This window comes from Camelus ferus, chromosome 3 (genome assembly GCF_009834535.1).
Source record: "Camelus ferus isolate YT-003-E chromosome 3, BCGSAC_Cfer_1.0, whole genome shotgun sequence".
Lineage (NCBI taxonomy): Eukaryota > Metazoa > Chordata > Mammalia > Artiodactyla > Camelidae > Camelus > Camelus ferus.
This window is the reverse complement of record NC_045698.1, coordinates 43,625,679-43,647,493: the sequence shown is the minus strand read 5'-3', so window position 1 is coordinate 43,647,493 and position 21,815 is coordinate 43,625,679. Positions and strand designations below refer to the sequence as shown.

At 34.1% G+C, this 21,815-nt stretch overlaps 1 protein-coding gene across 2 annotated transcripts; it reads right to left on the bottom strand.

Annotated features, from left to right (window-relative positions):
* Positions 1-1,125: 1,125 nt before the first annotated feature.
* On the bottom strand, positions 1,126-21,808 carry PPWD1 (peptidylprolyl isomerase domain and WD repeat containing 1). 2 transcript variants are annotated; one of them, XM_006186079.2, is made up of 11 exons: positions 21,583-21,808; positions 18,289-18,391; positions 17,173-17,273; positions 16,924-17,044; positions 14,348-14,795; positions 10,683-10,873; positions 9,662-9,851; positions 5,465-5,646; positions 4,030-4,111; positions 2,914-3,096; positions 1,126-1,863 (listed from the first exon to the last, which is right to left on the bottom strand). In XM_006186079.2, exons 1-11 carry the CDS (start codon positions 21,770-21,772, stop codon positions 1,720-1,722), a joined length of 1,935 nt encoding a protein of 644 aa, XP_006186141.1. In that variant the 5' UTR covers positions 21,773-21,808; the 3' UTR covers positions 1,126-1,719. The 2 variants fall into 2 exon arrangements, with proteins under 2 accessions (XP_006186141.1, XP_014415888.1); XM_014560402.2 differs by lacking the exon at positions 21,583-21,808 and having other exon boundaries at positions 16,924-16,946; positions 17,248-17,273; positions 18,289-18,340.
* Positions 21,809-21,815: the final 7 nt, after the last annotated feature.

The window sequence follows — 21,815 nt, the reverse complement described above, 5'->3', positions numbered from 1 at the left end:
GGGAAGGGATTGACTTGCATGTCCAATTTGAGATGCAGTTTATTAAAAATTTAGAAATAACTTACTATTTGCAATTTAGGTCCCATTACATGTTTTATAAATGTAGTGTTTTGAAAGGAGAGCTAAAATTTTGCACTCAACAAAGTAAAACTTGCTTTTTAAATTTAACCTTGTTTCATGGTGCATTTTAAGTAACTGTTTTGAGAAAATGACTTGGAAAACTTAGCTATCTCCTATAGGCTAATATTGCTAAAAAAAAAAAAAACAAACTTTTTGTGTTAACATTGATATACTTCTCAATTTTCAAAGTGGTAATAAGGAAGACAGCTGTGCTTTTCCCTAAAAGAATAATGAATGAAAAGGATTAATGAGTATAAGTATCAGATGTTATTTGCTAATAATTTAAAACATAATTAAAAAAAGACATCTGGCAGCGTATGTTTTTAGGTCTACTGATTAAATCTGTGATGTAGAATAGAAAAATTCATTAATCAAAGTATTTTGGGAAGAATGAGGCATTACCACCACCACTTGGTGGCAGTATTACCAAAATTTAGGATTTAGCGTTTAGGAATGATTAAGTTGCTAGGTAGTTAGGTCAAAACACCTAAAATTAGGGAGAAAAGGCAAATGTCATAGTGAAAGTCATCTTGTGTCCAAATTTTAGTTCTACTTTTTAAAAGGAGGACACAATATTAATTTAAAGTAGAACAATTTTGCATATTCTTCTATATCACACAGTTTGTGGTACAAAGTGGGTTAAGGAAATAATATTACTGATCAATAGAGAAGTCTAAGTTTACATTTAAAGCATAAGGATGCGAAGTCTGTTGAACATGTTCCTCCTAAATGTTCTTAAGAGTCTGGAAAGGAGAAGCAGTGGTTCTGAATAGCTACGAAGTAATTTATAAGGGTAAGTAAAGAAGAAATGATATCAATGTAAGATTGGACTCATTGTTTTATTGCTCCAATTTCTACTAATCTATTATTAGATAGTATTTTTACTCAATATATACTTTCTTGACTACATTTAGTAAGGTAAGAAAAGATATACTATAACTTGGAGACAAAAATTGTTTAGCTACATTAGAAAAATGATGTGAAAACAGTAAATGAATCAGTATATAAAACCAAGGACTCAGGTATTCATTTTTTCTGATTCTTACATTTGAAAGAATATTTCACAATTATTAAGGAATTTAACACTTCTGACTAAAGGTACTTCCTATTTATTTATTGAAGTTTTACTCCCACTACTTACTACTTAACTAATCAAAAACCAAAATTATTTGGCATGACACACAAACCTTGTAAAAGAAAGGATATAGTATATTACTATCAGATCCTGGTATGCTTTCTTAGTGGATCTAAAGAAACATATAAGGGCATATTTCTAAAAAGCTAAGGAACAAATACATAACCATTCTTATCACTTAATATGGTTTTAAGTCTCATGAGAAATACATGTAAAGAGTGCTGTGTCTCAGTTTTAGTCCATTTCAATTAATCACCTCGTAGGATGAGAACTACTGCAAGAAAACTCAAAGGCAGAGTTTTTTTTTTTTTTTTTTTAAATAGCCTTTAATGAAAAATACAATACTGAATCCTTGAAACATGATTTGTATATTCAGCAAATCTTAAGGGCTTCCTCGTGTAAAATAATCCTATATTTAATATATGTGTATTTTTATTTACACATACAATGAGACAAATCTTATCTTACTTTACAGTAATATTTATGATGCTGACATCCTCATAGGGCTTATCTGTTTTGGGATTGACTTTGACGTTGGAGATCCTTTGTACAACTTCCATTCCTTTAGTCACTCGTCCAAATACTGTGTGCTTATTATCAAGCCAAGGCTGTGTTGGAGGACAAATGGAAAATGTTGGTAAGCCCAGATTTCTTTAAACACACCCTCTGAGCAAATTAAAGAGAATTTATACTTTGGCTTTGCTTTTTAAATATAACTTAAAAGATATACTTCCACTTAGCATCTTTTAAGAGTGATTTCCATGTTTATATGACAAAATATAAAAGCAAAGTATAATGTTTAACTAAATATCTGCATCTTTCAGATCAAAGGGAGTTGGAAGATGTTTGCTAAAGTTTCTTCACATGGTTTAAAGAATTATGGGTAATTATTTAAAGAAACATGGGTAAGAATTATGGGTAAGGCTTTAAAAGTTCTCTGCAGGAATCCTACCTGCACAGTTAAGAGGCAGTAAGGAATAGTTTATGCAGCATGTTCTTTGGCATCAGACAGATGGGAGCTCAAACACTGGCTCTGCTACTTACTTGACCTTTGGCAAGTTAATCATGTCTCATTGTTTCTTCATGTAATTTTTTTAAAACTGGGTATACTGATACTAGAACTACTGTGAATATTACATGAGACCATGTGCCTGGCAGATAGTAGTTACAAATATTTTCCCTTCATTGCTTGGTGCTTAATTCCAAAAATAAAATATAATTTTTATAATTTGGTGGAACTGCATAGTGATAGAGAGCTACATATTCTTACATTGTATTTCATCAAATCTACAATGTCATTGATTATGGGTTCCACTCTGATTTCATAGATAGAAAAATGTGGAAAAAAAGTCTTAGTATCACGAATTCTTGTACTCTAATCCTCCCATTCTAAAGATGAGGAAACAAGCCCAGAGGTAAAATAATTAGTAGTGGCAAAGTTCGCTTAAACTCAAGTGTCCTGAATTACAAAATGATTGTTTTACAAAGTTAAATCTGATTTGTTAGGTAATTTTAATTTTTTTCTAAATTGTTTCCATTTTTATATTTTGGCAGATACAAATAATGGTAGAGAATAAAGCAGCTCTCTCTTCACTGAATTCACTCTCTCAGATCATAACCTATAAATCTTCAGCTTATAGCAATGCTGTTCTACTTACCGTTGGTACTACTGTTATGAAAAACTGGGATCCATTAGTGTTTGATCCAGCATTGGCCATGCTGAGTGTATATGGTCTGTCATGTCGCAATGTTGAATGAAATTCATCTTCAAATTCTCCTCCCCATATGCTTTCTCCTCCCATACCAGTACCTGTTGGATCTCCTGTCTGAATCATGAAGCCCTAACAGAAAGTAGACAAAACTGTATTATACATATTACATATATGTATGCTTTGGAGTCTGTTTGTCAAAAGTGTTTTGCAGTCAGTGAAATCTTAACTTTATTAACAGTCATCCTATAAAGTGATTAAACCCATAGTTACATTTTAATTTGGGTAATGTATTTCCATTGCTTAACTAGTACATTACTTCAGTGACTGAAACAAAAATGCAGAGGTCTTTCCATTTATAAACATGTAGTATCTTGCTCATCTAGTTAAAGCCAATTATTAGTGTAAATGAGTTTTAGGATACTGTATACCATGTTAGGTCTTACATAACTACCCCACTCTTCTATCCTCCCTTTCCCTACTCTGGATTTCCTAGTGAGTAATTTCACCACTTCCTTCAGAACCCTGAAAGCTGATTTTTACTTCCGATATTTTTCCTGCCATTTCTGACCTGCAAGTAACCAAGAACTACATCACTGCCCCATCCATTTTACGGAATGCTGCTCAGCAAAATCCTAGGCTGAGTTCATTCTGCTCTTCAGGTATTAACGGTAGTTTTCACAGATAAAATGGCAACATGGCTCTTCTATTATTTAATCTTATCTTCTAGATCTAGACCTTATCTAACCACTAGGAACATGTTACCTTGGCTATAGGTTTTATCTTAGCAAGACACTTTACTCATTATCTGACCCTTTGATTTAGCTGCTGACAAAAATATTGCTGCATTGTTTCTAAAAAGGTAACCATGCTACTATCCCTATATCCTTGATTCTAGATCTGATATTCATGACCATCCATTTTTCTTTGGGCTTCGATAGTCCGTTTCTTCTATTCCTTTCTAATAAACTCCTAAGTGGGAGAGAATAAGATTCTTTACATTTAAACCTCTTGTTATGTAATAACATACTATTCCTTAAATCATATAAAATTTGTATAACTTACCTTAATTATACGGTGAAATGTATGCCCATTATAATAACCATTTCTGCTGTGAACACAGAAGTTTTCCACTGTCTTAGGGCACCTAGTAAGAAATATATTAAAAATGTGAAATCTATTGGCAGCATCTTAGGACAGTTTCCTTTGTAGTTTGGCTTCCTAATGGGTGTTTGCAATATCTTTTGAATGCTTCAGAAGGACAGGCTGTTTTTCGTAACTGCTGATTTCAGGACAACCAAGAGTTGAAAGGGCATACAGGCAGTAGCATATTCTTATAGTTTAACATTTTATCTTTAGATATGATTGCTTTTTACAGTTGAGTTTTACAGTATTTAGATTCCAAAGTCATTCTGCAGTTAAAAAAACATAATCATAGCACTATATGTATATAGTTAACTGCACATAGTGGGGTTAAGTTCCTGGGAAAGGTAATTTTCTTAACAACGTCATAGTATGGTGACATATTCCTGACCAAGGACTTATTCACTGAAATGACAGCTTCTAAATTTAACAAACTTTAAATGACAGTCACACACTCACACACACTCAGAGTATGAAGTTTCTAAATAATATTAACTAATCTCATAAGATGATTTAATATAGTACATTATCATGTCGTAACTCCTAAAGCTAGGAATGGCAGACAGATTCAAAAGAATCTTGCACCAAACACAGTAGGGAATAGGCTTAATGGATGCATGGGTTCTGAACACTTAAGAATGAGATGGTCTAGGAGTCTAGAACTGCCTAGTTTTTGGTTCAGTACCAAGGTACGGTTTGGATATAAAACATTCATGTCCAAAATAAATAAATGCTTTCAAGTCAAGGTGTTGTAAAAGATGTCCTCTTTCAGATCAAGAACAACCAGTGATATTGTACTGTATTTGGTATTGCATGTTCACTTTGCAAACTTTTAAACTGTCCAGAATACTTTTCTGCTTTTTCAAATGGAAGCCCTTATTTTTTTTTTGTTGTTGTTGTTGAAATTTATTTTTAAAACATCGCTACTGGGACTAAAGAATAGGTAATATATGTCTAGCAAATGTCAGTAAGGAAAAATAATTATCATCCCTTTTAAAGATGTGCTTTGAGAGGAAAGCTACTTACAACAAACAAGCCACAAAACTTACAAAGTGTAAATTAATGATAATGGTGATATACACTTGTATAGCACTTTATAGTTTACATTCAGTGCTTTCACAGCCAATATATTTTGATCTCATAATAATAAACCTGTGAAGTATGTGTATATATCTATAAAACTTTCCCATTTTCTAGCTTAACATTTAACAGAAAGCTCAGGCTAGATGCTCAAACATTTAAATTCTTCAAAATTCCTTCAGTCAAAATAACAAGAACTTTTAAGTTGTATAATACGTTTCTTTGAATATACATATTTACGCTTGTGTGTATTTACAACAATGAAAATAGTACATACTCAACAGGAAAAAGTTTGATGTGAATGTCTCCCATGCTTGTGTGGATAATGGCACTGTCTGACACTCGTTTAGGTCCCTCAGCTTGGGTAGCTGCCATGACTTCTTCTTTAGAAGGTTTCTCATTAAAAACGTCTCGGTCAGAATCTGCACTTTTTGTATCTTCTGGTTCTCGTTTAGTAAACTCAAGGAGGAAAATAAAAAGTGAATTAAACTTTTCATCTGGTTAAAATTTAGGACAATAAAATTTCACTTCTAATGAAGTATTTGAGGAAAGTAAGAATTCCCATCAGAATAAATCCTTATTTTAGTAATCACTTCCTATCACAAGCTGTGTAAGGCAGTTAAATTATTTCTATACTTACCTAATATGAAAATTCATATATTGAAGATGTATAATTTCAAATGGAATTTAATTTTTTGGTGTGGAAATTTTTTTGAGTATACATTTAACAAGATGCAGTTTTAATGGAGTAGTTCTCTGCTTCTGCCATATAGTACATCCTACCTAACCTGCCGCCTGTTGCTTATTCTTCACTATTTAGATTGTCTGGGCTTGGATTCTGGCTCTGCCTCTTACTAGTTATGTGACTTTGGTGAAGTAAATTAATTCCATTTCCTCATTCATAATGGGGATAATAATTACTCCAAATGGTGCCTGCTGAGAAGATTAAATGAAGGAGTGGAAAGTGCTTAGAGAACAGTGCCTAACATATAGAAGGTGCTATATACACATTAATAATTGTTATTACGATGAGCAGGACTGGCTGATGGTAGGATGAGGATTCAAAAATGAATCAGTAATGGATCTTGACCTTCCACTTTTTTCTTCTTCTTTTTTTTTTCAGCACCCTAACGATCTATCTAAATCCTAAAATGTACATTTTGAGTGAAGTTGTAGAAATCTCAAGATCTTCATGTTTTAGGGTGAATTGAGAAAAAATTTTTTAGTTGTTAAAACTCTGACTTCTCAAGTCCTGTTTCTTTTATTTGACTCTTAGTAAGCAGAAATCTTTTTCTCTAAGACAGCTCTAACTGGGTATCAACTAGTGCCCAGGCCCTGTCTTGCCCAATGTCATTCCTCGATCCACCTGGATAGATTCCAAATAATGGAACAATCAAGCTAGGATGTTACTGCCTTAACATCTTATTCTCCAGTTGTCAGAGGAATGGCATGTCTGTTGTACTATTTAATTATATGAATTTTTAAATAGTTATCTTAATTTAGTTCATATATGGAACTATTAAAGTTCAAATTTTATAAAATTTTATTTCATGATACTTCATTTGAAAATTTTAGTTTTGCTAAAGAATATATATGCCTAATAAAACAATGAAAATTTATGAAAATGTTAGCTGTATAAATACACAGTGAGTGACAATTTTTGTTTTTCTATTTCTTTGAAGTTTATAGGAACAGACATGGTTTAGTCAACATAAAAATAAACTCTGGGGTCCCTCACACCATACACAAAAATAAACTCAAATTGGCTTAAAGACTTAAAGAAGACATGATACCATAAAATTCCTTGAAGAGAACACAGGCAAAACATTCTCTGACATAAATGGCAGCAATGTTTTCTTACATCAGTCTCCCAAGGCAATAGAAATAAAAGCAAAAATAAACAATGGGACCTAATCAAACATAAGCTTTTTGCACAGCAAAGGAAACCATGAACAAAATGAAAAGATAACCTACACACTGGGAGAAAATATTTGGAAATGACACAACTGACAACGGCTTAATTTCCAAAATATGTAACAGCTCATACAACTCAGTAACAAAAGAACAACCAACCCAATCAAAAAATGGGCAGAAGACTTTAATAGACATTTCTCCAAAGAAGGCATCGAGATGGCCAATAGGCACATGAAAAGATGCTCAACATAGCTAATTAGTAGATAAATGCAAATCAAAACTACAGTGAGGTATCACCTCACACTGGTAAGAATGGCCATCATCAAAAAGTCCACAAATAGCAAATGCTGGAGAGGGTGTGGAGGAAAGGGAATCTTCATAAATTGGTAGAGCCACTATGGATAACAGTATGGAGGTTCCTTTAAAAACTAAAAATAGAGTTATCATATGATCCAGCAATCCCACTCCTGGGCATATATCGGAGAAAATTCAAATTGGATAAGATGCACGCACTCCAGTGTTCATAGAGCACTATTTTCAATGATCAAGACATGGAAGGAAACTAAATGTCCACTAACAGATGACTGGATAAAGAAGATGTCATATATACACACAATGGAATATTAGTCATAAAAAAGAATGAAATAATGCCATTTGTAGCAACATGGATGGACCTAGAGGTTACATACTAAGTGAAGTCAGACAGAGAAAGACAAATATATGATACCACTTATATGTGGGATTTAAAAAAAAATGATACAAAGGAACTTATTTAAAAAACAGACTCACAGACATAGAAAACAAACATAGTTACCAAAGGGGAAAGGTGGGAGAGGGATAAATTAGGAGTTTGGGATTAGCAGATACACTACTATATATGAAATAAACAAGGTCCTACTGTATAGCACAGGGAACTATATTCATTATCTTGTAATAAACTATAATGGCAAAGAATCTGAAAAAGAATATGTATGTGTGTGTTATATATAAAATTATATTTTTACACTTTGTTGTATACCAGAAACTAACACAACATTGTAAACCAACTATACTTTAAAAAAACAAAAACTAACCCTCTGGGGAAAGAAAAAGCAAACTTACTAATATTTTTTAATAGAGTGGATGGAAAATTAGTATATGTGTTTTTAGTGTATATCAAAAATTATCATTTATGATTTATTTTTACCTTCAAAATAGTTAAATTACAGGTAAAAACAAGAAAATTATTTTCCTTTAACATGTATTAATAAATTTTTAGTAATGAGTTTGAAAGTTAATAACAAAATCCTCATCTTAAAGGAATGTACCCATTTTAGGTTAAAAGCTTGGTTGGGGTAGGTAAACTATTTCCTACATTTACCAAATGCTGGTAACCTTTAAAGCATCATAGCTGCTTGTAATATATAGCTAAATGAATGATTATACTACAATAGGTCACTTTACCAAATTCCATGGATTCAACAGTGAAGAAAACACACCGCCCTTTATGGATTTCATATTATCTTGAGGAGGGGAGAACAGTGTCAGAGACCAAAAACAAACAAAAAAAAACCCAAACAAAAAAAACTCAAAACATAAAAAACCAAAACAGCAAATTATTCCAACAAGTGTAACACATAATACAAGGAGGCACACCTAATCCAAATTTGATGTCAAGAGAAGGTTTCCAAGCTGAGACATCAAGTATGAGTTCAGAACTGGGGAGACGTGTGTGTCTGGAAGAAGAAATAGCCTGTGCAAAGGCCTACAGGCAAAAAAGAACACGCAACTATTGCAAATGGGATCAAGTTCAGTATGGTCAGTATAGCAAATGAACTAAAAATGAAGAAAGATAAACTCAGAGCGCAGCTATTGTAGATAGCTGAGGAGTCATTAAAGGATTTTAGGCAGAAGAATAATCACACATGGGTCTTAGAAAGTCTCTTCCTGGGGAGTGAAGGACAGAATACAAGCACAGAGGTCTCTATACTTTAGATTTTTCTGCTTGGCTGAACAATTAGAATGGCGCTATTCCTAGACAGCTTAGGAGTTTGATTCTGACCTCCATCATAGTTAATGTGCAAAGTACTTCTCATTCTCCAGAAAAAAATTCTTCAGGAACTTACAATTCCAGGGTAGCATCATTACAGTGGAGTCAAAAGGTAAAAAGAGATGTAGTTAGAGAAGGAAGTATGCAAGTTCTGGGGAAAGAAGTTACGTTCAAGAGAAAAAGGTGAAAAATACTAAAACTGAAGAATTTTAAAATCTCCACAGCAAGAACTATTTTGGATCCAATTATTACTACAACCACTTACTTCCTATCATCTTAGACAACACAAATAGTTATAGAAGCTGGGCTGAAAGTTTTTCACTACAGGATGGAAAACAGTACAGAAATACTTAAAATCAAGACCTAGTTAAAAATTCTACAGTATTAATTTTGTAAAATGGTACTATGGTTGTTTAGAATGTCTACAATTATTGCCAACATTCTCTTCAGTTGAAAGCACAAGCTAAGAAAATAAAACTCCAACCAAACTGGAAGAAACATTAAGGTGTATCTCCTAGTACTTCCACATACCATATAAAATCTGTTCTTTTTGAAAGAGGTACACACTATTGTTGGGTCAGCTTGAATATTCTGAAGAACTGGATTTTCAGAAGCTTTCATTTCTATAGTAGTTGCAGCACGATGTTTTTTGGCTATTCCCTGAAACAAAGCCAATTGCATCACTCTAATATTCTCTTGCTTGCCTAAGATCCGCACACACCTGGAAAATATGTTTTATACGATAAAATTATCAGGATTCACTCCAATTATAACAACTTTACAGATGAAAGTTCGGAATCAACTATCCTTTATCTTTGTACAAAATAACTAGTAAAAGGTTTTTAAAAAGTGTTTCTTTACCCCTCCCACCACCCACAAGAAGTTATTTTAAATTGGTAGGTATCTATAATTTTCAGGTTAAAAAAATACAGTCATTCATACAGTTTTAACCTGTCCCTATTATCTTAATCTTTCTGCAAGCCTTCAAAGATTTTGTATTGCCAAGAACTACAGAATAAATTTGTTTATATGTGAGAATGTACAGCACAAGATTTTTCCTCCTTTAAATATACTGTAAGTTCTTTTCATTTACATTCAGTGATAGTATCTGATTATAGCAATTTTGTTCTAAGACCAAATGGACTGTTTGCACAAAAGGCTTATTGTGGTTTCATGCATTTTAGCTTCTGATTTTTTGTCTAGCAGGATGTAATGCTGAATTCTGTGGTTAAAATATTTGGCAACATTTAACATGAACCAGGCTAATTTAAATCAATAAGCAAGAGACAGACTGAAACTTGTTAAAAAAAAAATTGCAACTATGCATATCTTCCTTCCATTTCTTTTACAAACATGAGTGGAAACTTTTTACATAAGATTATAAACAACCAAAAGACCACAGAAAAATCCAGTCAAAACATTTGGTTAAGTTTAGACGTTTGGGACCATTCCACTTGTCTTGGAACAAACAAAACTCCCATTGTTTCTCAGAAGGAGGAAATGGTCCTCCAAAAATGCATTTTTAAAAAGCATACATCATATTAAAGCTTACCGGTTTGTTTCTACATTTATAACTTTAATGCCCAGCATTGTTCCATATAGCACGAAGTGTCCAGTTTCATCAAAAACTATATTAATTAATCTTACTGCATCCACCTTCTCCAGTTCACGTTCTACAGCCATTCGTCGGCCAAATTCCATGTCTGGTAGCTGTTGCCTCATCTGCTGCAGTTCAGTAAACATCTAAGAAACAAACCATTTATTAACAAAAAAGCTACATGATAAAGGGAATGAGAATTTAAACAGAAGCAGAGTATACATTAAGAGGCACTGACAGTTGGTGTACTTATATGTTTTCTTAGGGAGGATTCTAAACACTATAAGCAGGAAATAAAAAGGCATTAATAAGTTCAATTATTAAAAAAACCCAGTATTTACACTAACTAGTTCTTCTAATGAAAAAGATACATAACTATTGCTTCTTTACAGAAACATACCTGGTGCTTTTATAAGCCACAGACTAGCACTTTCCAAATGAAACATAATGCAAACCACATATGTAACTTAAAATTTTTTAGTAGCTCCTTTAAACAAAGTAAAAATTATCACGTAAAATTAATCTTAATGTTTTATTCAGTCCAATATATACAAAATATTATCAAAAGACCTTAAGCAATATGAAAAATATTAAAACATTAAGCAATATAAAAAATGAAGTAAGTTATATTCTTTTTTTCCTTAAGTCTTTGAAATCCTGTGTGTATTTTATACTTTTAGCCCATCTCACTTTGTACCAGTCACCTACCAAGTGCTCAACAGCCATATGTGCCTAATGGCTATTAAATTGGACAATGAAGCTATAGATTGTGAGGTCCTTGTAAAAGGATCATGGGCCTGCCATATTTTTGTTGAATGAATGATTCAATTCATTTTGCTGAATGAATGAACTCTTTAATGATTTCACTAATTTATAAAAATTTCATGATATCTCAGAAAATGTTTCAAGTTGTTTTGGTGTATCACTACAGTTATATCATTAGGTAAATGTGATTTGGGATAGATGAATATTTTTATGAGTGTCCTTTAGTTTGGACATTTGGTTTACTTTATTGAGATATTTAATACACCACTTCCAAGATAGGGGTCACATCTTAATTACTATGTACTACCACACTCTAAGTCTCTCAAAATATGTAATCTTTACATTTAGTTTGCCAGCCATTTAGAGCAACAAACTGCAGAAATCAAAAATAGCTCTCCACTGCAGATGAAAAGAAGCCAGGCTTATGTCCCATCTACTTCCTATTTTCATGCCTGCATTAATAAAATCTCCAGTTTTTCTAGGTATGGAAAGAACAACAATATAAACAACTTTAAAAATGAAAACGTGCCACGTGTATTAGGGAACAACATGAGGCAAAGGTCTTCTAGGAGAGCTAAAAAGCCTGGCCATTAGGGTTTATTGTCTCCAGTCTCTGACACTGATATGCTGCTTTACTCTTTTGCTGGAAACAGCCTAGATGCTGGACTACATTTTTGTAGTGTGGGACTCCGATTATTTTTGCTAGAGAGAAGATTCAGTTTCAAGACTTAAAAGTTTGCAGATGGCCATCTGCCCACATATAAATATTTTATAAATGTTAATTCAGCCTTTTAAGCAATCAGTTATCTTTTTACAGTATTCAAGCTTTAATAGCAGGGCTTCTATGACTTCTATCACTGCACGGTCACAAGCAGTGATCCTAGTTAATAAAAACTAGAGGATAAAACTTTACATCATCCAATTAAATTTGTCTATTTTAACTAGGACTCTAACCAGCTAGAAGCTCCCTCCCTTAACATGGAACTATGGGATTCTAGTCATTAACTAGTCACTAGCATTGTTACTTATTTGATTGGCATTTGGCCTTTTTTCCTGCAAACTCTCTCATTCTCAATCTCAACTTCTCTCATATGCTTTGCTACTGACTTCCTCTTATTACCCTAGTCCTGTAACTTCAACTTGTTGAAGACAACAATGAAGAAAGAGTGGATTAAACAGCTCAGAGAATAGATTTTAAGTATTTTTCATAAGGAATCTTGTTAGACTTGTAAGTTATAAAGAGTTTTAAAAATTACATTTAAGTTGAAACTAATATGTAGTTACCCACTACCATAAAGAAGAATACATCATAAGAGAAGATTTTCCTTTAAAGCATAATGGAAAGCTATCTTGTTCCATCAAGAAAATGAGTTATGAGGATGACTTGACTAGCAAATAATTTTTCCTTTTGTCTGGATTCATATTACTTCAGGTAGATAATCCACCCAACTTACAATCACTTGCCACCTAATAAGAGTATCACCTGAGTGGTAGAATTTTTGAAGAGCTTAATGCAGGAACCTAATGTAAACTGGTGACTACCAAGACTGTAGAATTGACACTATTATATAAAAAACACTATTGCTACAAAGATTCAATCCACCGACTTTCAGAGGATTTGACATACCATTAGCAGTTAGAGAACCACTTGATGGAAACAGGTGATGAGACTCAAATTTCCACAAAACCTAGTTACCTTTGTGTGGATAAAAACTCTTATTCCACAACTACATGCTCTAACAAATTCTCATTAGCAGTAATTATGTATTAGGTACTGTTCTTAGTGCTTGAAATACAATGATGAGCAAAACAGATACAGGGCCAGAGATCACACTCAGTTGAGTCTATTGGGGATGGATATACAGTAATCAAACAATAAGATCATACAAAATACTATAAGAGAAAATAAACAGAGTGATACACAGCCACATAAAAAAAGTTCTCCTTTCACTATTGGATGAATAGTGAAAGATTCCCAGAGGAAGTGACTCTTTGAGATTTGAAGGATGAGTTCAATATGTAATGGGAGGAATCACTCCCGCCACCAGGAACAGCATATGCAAAGACCCTGTGGTGGGAGGCATATTCAAGAAATTGAAAGGCCTAACTGGCTATAGTAAGAGGCAGGGAGAAAGGTGATTTACAGTAGGTTGGAGTGGTAGGCAGGGACACAACACGGCAGATCTTAATCCTAAGAACAACAGTAGGAGGAAAGCAGAATAGATAAAGGGAGCAGGAAATGCAATAGGCCAGGGAAAAGATTATGAACTAGGATAATGACAGCTGTGCTAGAAGGAAATGGATGGATTTAAAGTATATGTAGAAAATAAAATCAACAGGATTCATGATGAATTAAATAGAAGGGTGAGAAAAAGAGTTAAAGATGACTCAGGTTTCTGGCTTGTGCAAGCAGACAGATATCGGTGTCATTCATGAAGACAGCAAAAAGAAAAAGAATAAAAGAACAGGAGACTCAGTCTGTTTATAATAGAAAGCTGGAGAAATAAATTTGGAAGCAGTCACACAGACAGACAAGAATGAACAGCTTAAGAAGAAAAGGAGGCCTAGCATGAATTTTGAGGATCTCAAAAGAATGAGTTTGCAAACAAAACAACTGAAAAAACAGCCACATTAAGTGTAAGTGGCTCAGAAGATAATACATCCTAAACGTAGGGAAGAAAGTTTTAAAGAGCAACAATGCAAGACAGCAGACAGCTGAATAATATCTTTAATATCTTAAGAGAAAATAACTATCAATCTAAGTGTCTGTATCCAGAAAAATACCTTTAAAGAAATGGCAAAAAATAAAGACATTTTCAGAAAGTAAAATTAGATTAAATTTATATTGCACTTACACTTAATGATTCATCAAAGACTCTCATGAGTTTTCCAGTTAAAAATCTGAAAATTCTAACTTTTCTATCAGAACCAATAGTAGCTATTTTCTTCCCATCAGGTGAAAAACATATGCTGGTCGGATAAGCCTTGCACTTGGCAAATTCATATAAATCTGTGTCAGTTTTATATTCCCAGTTCACATTTTTGGGGAATTTATATTCATGAGGAGGACCAGTCCAGTATTCAATCATTCCAGATTTGTCAGAAGACACTATTGCTTTGTAAACTGGGTTTAGCCGTATCTGAGTAAGAGGTGATGCATGGAGTTTGTCAAAAATATGTAATGGCTGGTTATCTCCTCGACCATCGTAAATGAAAATTTTTCCTGTACTCTTCTCAGAAGCAGCAACTGAAGATATGGCATCCCCTGGGCAATAGATCCACTCACATTGTCCCGGAAAATAGCTAAAATAGTAAAGAATTGAGGGGGAAAAAAGAGGTCAATACAAGTAAGCAACCCTCCCCATTCTCATCAGCAAAAAATGTCCTGGCCAATGATTTAGCTTGTTTTGGATTCCTTGCTCAAAAGTAGCAGAGAGACACAGAAAAACAATGAAGAATAGCCACTATTTTTTCTCTTTCTGATCACATCAATGCAATGATAACTTCTGAAGATCTATCAAACCACAAGAAGGGAACTGTATACAACAGATCATTTATAGGGAAACCTAACCAGACCTGGGCCCTAAAATATTCTGTGGTATAGTTTTTCAGATCTCTGTCTATGTATAACTTACTTTTAAATAGGTTAGTGTGTAACAGTATACTTTATAAATCCATTCTCGAAATATTTAAGATCAAAATATTTTAGTCATGACTATGCTCCAAAGAAAAACATTCTGATATCACATTCTCATTATTGGTAACTTGATCTTAAAACCATGAGCTTTGAACATACTACCTGATAAACTATACAAGAACTGGGACAGATTTAATCAACACACCAAACTCAAACTCAAATGTTTGTTGTCTCCTTCGAAGTAGTCAGCCTGAGAAGTTACAGTTATTCCAATGATTGAGCTAAAGCTCATAACTTTTTTGGGGACTCTCAGAATTTCTACCAAAGGTTAAAAAATTACAGGCATACCTTGAAGATATTGCAGGTTCAGTTTCAGACCACTGCAATAAAGTGAAAATCGCAATAAAGAGAGCCACACAGATTTTTTTGGTTTCCCAGAGCATATAAAAGTTATGTTTATATTATCTGTGGTCTATTAAGTGTGCAACTGCATTATGTCTAAAAAAACCAATGTACATATCTTAATTAAAAAATCATCTGAGCCTTTAGCACATCATAATCTTTTTGCAATAGTAACATCAAAGATCACTGATTGCCATAACAAATATCGTAATAGTGAAAAAGTGTGAAATGTTTTTGGAATTACTGAAATGTGCAATAATGACACAAAGTGAGCAAATGCTTTTGGAAAAATGGTGACTTGCTCGACACAGGGTTGCCACACACTTCAATTTGTAAAAAGTACAATATCTACAAAGTGCAACAAAACGAGGTATGCCTGTACTCTTTCAACATCCTCAGAGGTAGCAAATGTTCAACATTTATGAATAGATTTAATTTTTTTTAAATAGGTAAACCATGGGGGAAACAAATCTGGGGAAAAGGAGATTATCAATAGGTATTTCTACTTGTAGTCAAAAAATAAGTTCTGATCATACATAATGAGACTGATTTCCTTTAGTGGCTCATAAATTGGTTTTGGAGGAAATTCCAAAAGAAGTTCTGCTACATACTGAATAGTGTAGTTACATTCCCACCCCTACCCCTCACTGCTCCCTTCACACCCTGAAGCCCTAATCCCTAATCCCTTTCTCTGGAGAAAAGGTCTTTAAGAGCTAATTAAGGTTAAACGAGGTCATAACCATAGGGCCCTAATCCCACAGGCCTGTGGCCTTCTAAGAAGTGAAAAGCAAGACACCATCCCTGCCTTGTCCCCAATGATGATAAAGTGTGAAACCCAGAAGAGCTCACAAGAAACTACACCCTGCTGGAACCTCAGTTTTGGACTTTCCAATCTCCAGAACTGTGAGAAAATAAATTTCTGTTGCTTAAGCTACCCAGTCTATGGTCTTTTGTTTAGTCTCATTCCCATACAGTCTAACCACAGAGTCTGGGTGTCAATGTACTTCAAAGTTCAAAATTACTAACAACTCCAAAAATGTGCATAAGCCTTATAAGAACACAATCTCCTATTACTGAACTAAGCACAGCAAGGAAGTTGATTCCAAGTGCTAATAAATTAGACATGAAGGATCCTCATTAATTTACTAAGTTGTATTAAATGCATATAACGACTCCTTGATGCTGTTTGGAAATTTCTGCTGTGATTAACAACAAAAACCACAGCAGTTTTCAAACAGCATCATAACAAGGATTCATAATATCTAATTTTTCTGAGTAAAACCTAAAGGCGCATTTTTTAATGGAATAGCAATATATTCTGTTATGTAATGGTTAAGTTCAGTTTAAAAATTATTTCACTAAGTAAAAAACTATACTTTAAAAAAGACTTACCCAAGCTTTAGCATATTGATCATGTCAAAGTTCACTACATCAAACACCTTCATTGCTTTATCATCACCCACAGAACAGAACAATGCTCCCTCAGAGCTAACTGCAATACTCTCGATAACTCCTATTTAAATAAATCAAAACAGTCTAGTAAATACCAATGAAATAAATGGACATGATTCAAAAAAAATTTTTTTAAAGAAACTTTAATGAATATAATTTAAAAAGAGAGAAAAAAAGTCAAATTCTTACCGAGGTGACTACGAAAATGTTTAACAAATTCAATCCCCTCTTCTATTTTTTTCCAGAATTTAACATGTCCATCATGACTGGCAGTAATAATAAAGTCTGTCCTGCATATATAAAATGTGGAAATTAATTTCTAATGCAGATATAAGAATCACTTAGCAACCGCAAAGCAATCATTCACTGAGAATCTTGGACTCTTTTGTAACAGATTTGTAAAAAAACCCAAAAAACCCCAAAAAACTTTCTTTATGCAAACCACTAGATTAGGGTAGAAAGAACACAGCAAAATCTGAAGCTTTTTTCTGTCTATCACAACAACTGCTGCTGCACTAATTTTAACCCTAAGAGCTAGGCTCAGAATTGACCTAGGACTTGACATTAAAAAAACAAACCAAAACAAAAAAACCTCACTGGGAATCACTAGATTTTGGGAGTTCTTTATTGCTAAAATTACCCTATAGGCAGTTTTTTCACAGGAAAAATGTACCATTTTTCCAAAGCTGATAAATAATTAAATTGCAATATACTACTTTCATATACAGCAAGATTCAATGTAAGTGTGTTTTGTATCTTCTCCCAAGTATTTTGATTGTTTGTATGAAAAAGATTTTGTACAGTATAGCTTTCTCTGTCAGCTACATAAAAATAGAAACCATTTATTGAAACGTGGTATGTAACTGAGATAATGTGTACTATTATTATTATCCTTCTACAAATCCCCATTCATCTATTTTGAAGGTCCTGTGACATTTCCACAATGTCTTAGTTCTCATCATTTCCCCCTTGAGTACTGAGGATGTCAGCTACCAACTACTCCCATCTTAACTAATACACCCTTCTTCTGGGAAGCTCAGGTACTACCTGGATCATCCTCTTTTGGCATTTATCTCCAGAAGACATATACACAAACTAGGGAATTTTGTCTTAGAGAAGGCACTCCCTGTATGATACAGAAAAGAGCATGTAGGTCTTTATTTAACTTAAACTAATACAAAATCTATGGAATTAAATAGAAATCCATTAATATGCTAAAATTACTTCTACAAATCCACCTCAAAATTGAAGTGTTTAAAACAAAATTATACTTTTCATAAAAAAATGAAGATGCGATAGACTTACTTGGTGCACACCACATGGGTGATAACATCTCTATGCATGTAACTCCGTTCATACATGGATGCACTGGGGAGATTATCAAGATAGACTCTTTCAAACTCTAGAACTAAGGGAAAAAAGTAAAGAAAAAATTTTATTTTTTAACAACTGGAACTAAACACTATTTTGTATTTTCTTCTAGATTTTAATTTCTCTCAATTCATGTGTAATGAAAAAAATATAATGTCTGTTATGTCAGTTGTAACTTTCATTATTTCACAGAACTGAGCAACATCATTATTTAATCAGTCAGGACAGGTTCTCAGGCATTATATAGATGTTTAACTGTTACCAGACTTAAGAATTGAGTGGTTCTGGCTTAATGTAAAGCTTTCATTAAAAACAAAAACCTTAAAGTTTCATGAAAATATCACAACCATCTTTCTAATCACGTAGATTCAATTTTTGTGCTAATTTAAATAAATAATGAGGTCAGTGGTCATCTATATTTCTCAATTTATCTTGAAGGCACTGACCCTCTTTGAAGTCACTGATACCAGGTTTGAAACAAATAGACACAATAAAAACTTAGATTTTTAGAGCTGAGAAAGTCCTGGAGGATATCTAGTTGAGTGCGTCTCAAGCTTTTTACAAGAACAAAATATTTTTAAAGCGGCAATCTGAGTAAATATTTCATTATATGAGCTATGAAAAATTTTTCCAGTAAGAAATGACATTTTATGCGTACCTAATAAAACAGTCCAATGATGGCCAAAGTTGCTACAATAAGTTGCTAAATGAAACACAAGCTGTTTCATAGTTTTTTCTAATTACTAAATAGCAGACTCAAAGTTGTGTCCAACAAGCTACTTTTACCTTTTTAGTAAAAGAATTCCCATTTTTGTATGGGAATACTGACATCCAGCTATAAGAAGACCTTCTCTACAGTTACATGTGACCATGTGCCAAAGAGATAAAAGTGGAAGTATTGTATGACAGTCAAGAAGTCTCCTTGAAGAGGTGTGCCCTTCTTCCTTTCCTCAACCTACAGCTTGGAACCGGGAGATGAGCGCTGTATTTCTAATAACTGCTAAGGACAAAGATGAAGTCCATACACTAGTGATGTTAGGGCAGAAAGCTGGAGAGAGCCTACGTCCCTTTGGAGCCTCCACACAAACCTTAGATTGTCTATTTTAGGACTTTTACTCATGAGAGAAGTATACCTCTATCTTTTTAATGTTACTGTCATTTTGGATTTTTCTATAATATGTAGCTAAATTTAATTCTATCTGATACACATTCTTTTTTTGCTGTTTGTTAGTTCACTTGTTGAACAGATATTTATTGAAAACAAAATAGGTTACAAAGCACAGGGACAAAAAGAAGAGTAGCACATAGTTTCTGTCCCTGAGAAACCATCAGTTTAATTAAAGTTGGTGCCACATAATTAAGAAAAATGTCTTTCTGGAAATGTCTACAGAAGCCCAATGTCCAAAGGACATATTAAAGGGGATGTTTCCATTTCTAGAAATTTAAATATATTACTAAACCCCTGTCCTTTTAGACAAAATCTTCTATGGCATTTTTCTAACATTTCATATGTGTTTTTAAATTACAATTCTTTTCTTCAAGCTGAATACACTACTGACTGGCTTAACTACAATAAGCATCTAATTGTCTCAACTGTAATTGCGTTTATAAGCTCTTTGTCTCCTAATGCTAATATCAGCACTTAAACATTTTGGGATTTTTTTCCATTTCCTCCACTCTTTTCCATAAAAAAGGACATGGAAAAATACTGTAATACAATAAAATAATTAAGAGCATCAAAATCGTAATATTCATTCATTCATTCAATACTTACTTAGCACCTACTATATGCAAAGCACTGTACAAAGCAATGGAGCAAAATATGCAGTCCTTGCTTTTACATGCTCAGTTTTAACAATGGAGAGAAAAATTAATCAGATAATCTCATGAACAAATATACAATTACAGAATGTAGCAAATGTATTGAGGAAACAGTTGCTATGGAAGATTTAAAAGGAAGACCTAGACGTAAAAAAGGTAAGGCACTTCAAAGGTGTTAATGTACAATGTTCAAAAAAGTATCTTCTTCAAACTCGGATACATAAAATTTGAAGGCTACCTATAAATTCAGTGTGATAAACATACCTCAGAATTATGATCAGTGTGCTTTAGAAACCCATCTAGACTGGAGAAATCACAGGCTTCCCAGATGAGGGGTGATAGCTGAGCAGTGCTGAAGGTTGAACAATAGTTAGCCAAGTGAAATGATGAGGGAAATTACTCCAGGCAGAGACACCATGATACTCACCTCGGCATCCACAGGAGAAAAAAGAGCATAACCCATTCTCAAGTGTTTTAGTATGACAGGAGTACAGAGTAAGGAGTAAGGGTTTGGGAGAGAGAAGTAATGGAACAGTGCTGAGAGATGTAAGGAGAGATCCTATCAAGAAGGGCCTTGTATGCTATGTTTGGGAGTTTGGAGTTGTTTTGAAAATAGTAAGAAACCACTTTAGAATTATAAGCAGGGAAAGTAATAAAGATTTGAGCTTTCAGAAAAGTCACATGTTAATGGTCTTAAACGTTTAAGGAAAACATTTCAAAGAACTTGAAAGATAAAATCTAATCTATCCCTTTCATCACTCTTTCTATTCGATAAAATTCTGTCACTATTTCACGCTAGTGGCAAAGTGCTGCGGGCCATGGTATCCCATAAGTATGGTTTGAATACCACAGACCTCGGTTTTTAGATGAGAAACTTGTGATTCAGGAAACTTACGTAACTTTCCCTAGGTCAGAAAACTCATTAGTGTAACAGTCAGGATTGAAATGATTTTTACCTATTCTTTACGATTCTAAATAGGCACCGCCTTCCCCGGCGGCCCAACACACTAACACCACTCTTGAACTAAAAGCCTTAAACAGAAGCAGTACTCTTTTCCACATCTACTGAACGGAGTTATAAATTCCAACCTCTATAGCTGCTGTACGGATTAAGTGCGAGGCGCCAAACGCGTTAAGTATCGGCGTAAGTTACCTTTAGCGTCTGTTACAAGAAATCAGAGATTAATAGTGTTAGATACCATCTAAGAGACGCTTTACTCCGACCAAATCACTATTTCGGGAGGACGTACAAGTACCGAACGGCCAGAAGTGACAAGAGGACCCTCTGTTCCGAGGGCACAAATCCTCACAATCACACACCCTCCGCCCTGGGGTCCGGCTTGAACTCTATCAGTACTAGGGGGACGCAGCATTCCAACTCTCCCCTGTGCCTATCTCTGTAGCTACCTTTCCTCTTCTTAGCCAACGTTGCCTCTACAGGTAAAGGCCCAACCCAGCGCTCTTCATTTTCCTCGTCGTTCTCTTGGGCCACCGCCACTGCCAGCTCTCTTTCGCCGAGTTCCGTTTTTTCCGGTTCCTCCGCATCCCGGCGCCTTCTCCTTCTCTGCTGAGAATCACTACCACCCTCGGCGGCCATGTTGTCCGCATCGTCAGAAAAAGCGCGACCCTTACAGCTGGGC